This window comes from Sinocyclocheilus rhinocerous, unplaced genomic scaffold (assembly GCF_001515625.1).
Source record: "Sinocyclocheilus rhinocerous isolate Xijiao unplaced genomic scaffold, SAMN03320098_v1.1 scaffold627, whole genome shotgun sequence".
NCBI lineage: Eukaryota > Metazoa > Chordata > Actinopteri > Cypriniformes > Cyprinidae > Sinocyclocheilus > Sinocyclocheilus rhinocerous.
This window is the reverse complement of record NW_015649569.1, coordinates 347,295-353,327: the sequence shown is the minus strand read 5'-3', so window position 1 is coordinate 353,327 and position 6,033 is coordinate 347,295. Positions and strand designations below refer to the sequence as shown.

The window sequence follows — 6,033 nt, the reverse complement described above, 5'->3', positions numbered from 1 at the left end:
GGATTCGAATTACTAACGACTCGTTTCAGCTGTTCAGAGTCGATTCTTTATTTTGGGAGACAATAACTTTATTTACCGTGCACTTTCAGCTTTACAACTTTGCAGATCATTTACATTCACATACAGCTACATTACACACTGCATGAAAGGCAATATTGGAAATGGCATAATAGGGGCACTTTAAGATCAACATAATGGAAAACAATTTATCTTAACTCGGGTTTTCTGAGTAACAAAGGCATAGTGTGTAAATTACTAGATTTTTACAATTAAGTTGGACAGTAAAGTTGACTAAACCACATTAGTTAGAATATTTGTTAGGTTTTACAGTGTAGTTATCGTTCTCGGTGTGAACAGGCATTTATACTCACAATTGCACACTTACTATCAAATGCTCTTTCTTATATCTTTTCAGAGATGATTCGTTCGGCCACACCGTTCCCCCTGGTCAGTTTGTTCTTTATGTTCATTGGTTTTGTGCTCAACAATATCGGACACATTCGGCCCCATCGCACCATACTGGCGTTTGTCTCTGGAATCTTCTTCATCCTGTCAGGTACGCTCCCTCTTCCACTTCCTCCTCTGACACATCTCATTTGTCAGACTGATGTTTGTCTCTCTCTCAGGTCTGTCTCTGGTGGTTGGTTTGGTGCTCTACATCTCCAGCATAAATGACGAGATGTTCAGCAGGACCAAGAGTAATGAGGCGTATTTCAGCTATAAGTACGGCTGGTCATTTGCGTTCGCTGCCATTTCCTTCTTGCTCACTGAGGTAAAAAGCTCTTTCATTCAGACACTACCATCTACTGTCATTCTTCTTTCACTTTTCTCCATTATTAGGGCATTCGCACATAATTGAACTTCTCTGTAGTTAATTCAGCCTGAATGTTTAATGTACTGACTCCATTCAAACGTTGTTTTGTGCATAATTTAAGTCTGACTTTAAAGGAATGTAAGATGAAAGGAATGTCAAAGAGTTCAGTACAATTTTACCTCTATTTGTGAAATGCTAAAGATCACCACATGCTATAATTTAATCTTCCTAATTTTGACATAAAATATGCAGTGACTGTGTTCAGTACTGCTCTTTCTGTTGCTGTGGTACTGTAAATACAGTATGCATTGAGCAGAACATACAGATGAGTGCATTTGTCAAAATGAGCAGTATGCAACAGAGCATACTTACTTAAATACTGAACACTGAACCTCCAATTTCAGTTTGATGAATGAACTGTAAGTAGTTCACACGCAGTAACAATTTTAAATGTCTTTGATAGGCTTATAAGGCTTTTCCCCCATATACTGTATATATATATATATATATATATATTTCTGTCATGAAAACACTCGGAGGGATTGGCATGGTAATGCACATGACAATGTTAATGTATTTGGTCTTGGTGAATAGATCTGCTACGCTGCTGCTGCTGCGGCAGAGCAAGTACCGTGACTTGCTACTGCCAATACATCCACAACATGCTGCTGTGAGCATGTAAGAAATATTGCTGCTGCAAATATAACATACATGGAATAACCCCCATATAGCATACATGAATCACCTCGTAGCAGATCTATACAGGTGGAGCTGGGGAAGGTGGAGGGTTTCTGAAGCAAGCTGCACTGCTATGGCAAGCACTAGTCATATATTTCAATGTTGAGCAGCGAGCTCATTGGCTACCGATACAGGAGAGAACCAATCAGCTGTGCCATGTGATAATGATGTCATTAGGTCAGATTGAGTTAGACCTATCAGACTGCGCCATCTAGAGTTTCATGCCAGAACTCTGTATATATATAATATACTAACTTAATAACCTTAATACATTTAATGAAAAATGTATTTAAATGCTTGAATACTTGACATACAAGTTTCAATAGAAATTATTTTAAATTTTAGTGTACCATAAATGCTTGCCAGTACATTCGGCAGTATAATCATATTTAAAATGCAATAAAGTAATTATGAAACTACCTAAACATCAAGCACTCAGCTAAGTTCAACTAATTGTATTTAATATAAATGTAAACTATTATACATTTTCATTTATGTGCAAATAACATTCAATTAAGAATCTGAAAACATTACATTTTGTACAGTACAGTATATTCTTTTCAATTCTAGTTTATTTTGTTCAGTTATACTTTTTTCTCAAGGGTTAATTAAACTGAAGACTGAACTAAAGATAGCACAAAACTGGAAAAAAAATGGCAAAATAACAATTTTTATTTCCAAGATAATGATTAAAAGCCACATGCTGCTTTAAGTATGAAATATGATGAGGTCATGTGACAAACTAAATTAGGTCATGCGACAACAATGCAGCATGCCATTTCATAATTATCATAATTACTAGATGACAACCTAGGACGTTTTAGCTTTTCACATCCTTAAACTTGGAATGATGCACACCTATACTACTGTTTGAAACATTTATTGTGGAATAATGCCTACTGCTTCACTTTACTGTTTTATCATACTGTAAGTTCTGAATCTTGGTTGATAGATCTAAACTTATGTATTGCAAATGCAACATTCCTATAAAGTTTGAAAATCTCCCACTGACCTAAACAGTTATGGATTTTTACTTGACGTACGTCAGCATTGCTCAGTGCATTGCGCTCTTTGGAGTAAAGCGACAACCTACAGTACTCTTGTTAGCTCTCTTGTTTGCTTTCACTATTGTATTTTCACTGTTTTCCTTTTAAACCTTTTAAAATCACTGTTCTGTGAGCCTATCTGCAATAATTTTTATGTCAAGGTCAAATGGCACTTGGCATCCCATGGTGAACTACTTGCCTTTTTTTTTATTTACCACTTTTATTGCATATAGATATTAGTCTCTCTCTCCTTCAATCTATATTTTGGTGTACAATGTTTCTAGATACAGTGGTGGCCAAAATTATTAGAACACTAGTATTTTCACCAGCTAAAGTTTTAAGTCAATTATTTCTATCTGTTGCTGTAGTGTCAAATATAACTGATAGGTAGGTTTCTTGAAGCATCTTGGAGATGTTGCCACAGTTCTTCTGGATTAAGTCTGTCTCAGTTTGTTCTGTTTCTTCATGTCATTCCAGACAGACTGGATGATGATCAGATCAGATCTCTGTGTGGAGCTCACTGGATTATTACAATTAATGCCAAAATTAATGTTTGGAAATGTAAACTGATATTTCCTACTGACACACTACAGCAAAAGATCGAAATGACTGACTTAAAACCATTTTTTAGCTGGTGAAAATACTAGTGTTCTAATCATTTGGGCCACCACTGTATATTTGTACCTTTTTATATAAATCAGCGGTCATCATTTGTCATAATCAAAGCTTTTTCTCTAGATCTTGTCTGTTGTTGCCTGGTATTTCCTTCAGGAAATGTTTTCTTCTCTCTGTTCAGAGTGCAGGTGTGATGTCCGTCTACCTGTTCATGAAGCGTTACACAGCGGAGGAAATCTACCAGCCTCACCCCAGCTTCTACCGGCCGCGCTTGAGCAACTGCTCTGATTACTCGGGTCAGTTCCTTCACCCCGACGCCAGGACGCGAGGACGCAGCCCGTCAGACATCTCCAGCGACACCTCGCTCCAGATGAATGCCAGCTACCCTGCCCTGCTCAAGTGCCCTGACTACGACCTGGTGTCCTCCTCTCCCTGCTAAAGTTCAGTGTCCGGCATCAGAACTGGGTTTGAAACATATATGTGTGTCTTTGCCTTATGAAAGGGAACAGACTGATAGAATGTATGACTGTAATTTTCCTGTTCTGTAGTGAGCTAATGACTTTGTTCCAGCAGGTGGCAGTATAGTATTCTTCTCTGGAGTGATTCACACAACTGCTAAGATGAATAATCATTGAAGTTTAAAGTGCCCCTATTATGGATTTTTTGAAAATTACATTTTCATGCAGTGTGTAACAAAGCTCTAAGTGAATGAAAACATCCTGCAAAGTTTTAAATCTGAAAGTGCACCGTGTATAAAGTTATTGTCTCTCAAAAGAAAGAATCAACTCTGAATCACTGAAACTAGTCGTTTTTAAAACGAATCCCAAGCCGTTTCATGTCAACATGAAACATTAGCATATTGCCCGCCCACTTGTTGGTCTTTTAGCGTTGGTCTGAATGAAATGCAAATTCATTCTTTGCCACTAGGTGCCGCTTTTGGAGCGGTAAAAATAGCAGTTTCCCTGGTAACACTGTACACAAAGCTGCACTGCGCTCACAAACACTGCTTTATCAGGCATTACAGGCTCATGATGAAATGAAAATGAGACCAATCTGACCAATCACCGCAGATTAGCGTCACGCAAAGGAGGGGTTTGGAAAAATGAATCGTTGAGCGAATCGTTTGGGAGTCCTTGAGCAAGTAAGGTAAAAATAAATGCATATTATAAGACAATGAAAGTGTTTTTTGATCTTGCATGCATGTCAACCTGTTGTTGGGGACTCCCAAAACCAAAATATGAACCCTTCATTACCCATAATAGGGGCACTATAATGTACAACAGGGTGTTGATCAATGTAAATATGTATGGTGCTTATACAAACATGAATTGTAGCCATTATGGAACACTAGCCTTCAACTAGATCAATCTGCTTTCAAGAATAGTACAAAATTAATGTGTATTATACTATGTATTTATGCAACATAAAATCTATTCATATCAAATTGTATTCTTATAGAGGTTGTTCTGAAAAAATTATTAGTAAATAAGTGCAGATTTATATATATATATATATATTTATATATATATATATAAATATCTTTAGAAATAAATTAACTCATCAACATATACAAACTATATATATAATAGAAAAAATACAAATGAACAAATATACCACAAATCTCACAAATATCCCGTAGTATTATTGCACATCTGAAATGAAACACATCAAAGTAGAATATAACCTGCCAATCTTTTAAATATTTGTGATGGAATTGTAATATTATATAATTGTCCACAGCTTATTTAAAATTAATGTCTTTTCTGCTATGAATATAAAACCAAGCTAATGAAACAGTTCTTTGTAAACGTTCAACACTTGTTTTGGCTCGTCCATGTTTGATAAAACATGGCATAACACAGTATAGTATACATATATTACAAATGTTGCTTTTCTCCCTCTTTTTTGTATCTGAAAATGTATCCGAAATGTTGTTTTGTGTCTTTTTGTCATAACTAATGTATGATTATGCTTTCTACATTAATATGTTGGAAGTGTCAGAAAGATTGCATTTACAGTGCAATGGATATAATCTAAACATATTGCAAAACTTGCCTTGTTTTTCTTAATTCTCCACTTACTCTACCAACGTTTCATTGTTCATGTCACTTAAATACACTGAAACTTCAATTTAATACTCCGAATGTGATTTAGAGCCATTTCAAAAAAGCAGTAAGTGTGTTCAAGGTGTGATCAAAGTTGGATCAAATAGCTGTGATGTGTGAGGGAAAAAAATCACTCTTGAAAGTTTTAGCTTTATGAATGTTTTATATTTCATGTACATTTCGACCAATAGCTTATACAGACATATAAAAATTAATCTGGAGCCCCAAAGGGCATTGGAGATAGTATTCTGCCCTCGGACAGGGCTGTTATTTTACAACCACATATAAATTGCTACTGGATTAAAAAAAAAACTTAATTTTCCAGAATTACAAGTTGTTTTTCCCTGACAGAAGTACATTAAGTTTAAGGCTGCTGAGCAAAGAGCCCTTAACATTAAAAAGCCAGTAGATTTATATGCTACAGAGATTGTACTTACACAAAAAAAGAAGACAAATGTTTACAGTATTTACACATAACTTAGATCTATAGTTTACCAATTATGAGTAGAATAAAATCATTTCACAAAGTAAATAAATATAAAAAGATATTTAACTATACTTGTCATAAGAACACAAAAGCAAGCAAATTCATTCGTATTACATCAACACATCATACGTAACAGTAGATAGTGTCATCCAAGACCAGAATGGAAAGTTAATGGATTGGTACCCGGAAACTAAATCTATATACAGTGCTGTTCAAAAATATGGGATC

The 6,033-nt window shown here is 35.5% G+C and overlaps 1 protein-coding gene across 1 annotated transcript in view; it reads left to right on the top strand.

The window, feature by feature from the left end:
- LOC107710696 (voltage-dependent calcium channel gamma-5 subunit-like) overlaps nucleotides 1-3,901 on the top strand; it is a 7,377-nt gene extending 3,476 nt beyond the window's left edge. The window contains exons 2-4 of the mRNA XM_016515530.1: nucleotides 416-556; nucleotides 627-772; nucleotides 3,395-3,901. Coding sequence (XP_016371016.1) covers nucleotides 416-556; nucleotides 627-772; nucleotides 3,395-3,652 — 545 coding nt within the window. The 3' untranslated portion in view covers nucleotides 3,653-3,901. The remainder of the gene's footprint in view (nucleotides 1-415; nucleotides 557-626; nucleotides 773-3,394) is intronic.
- Nucleotides 3,902-6,033: the final 2,132 nt, after the last annotated feature.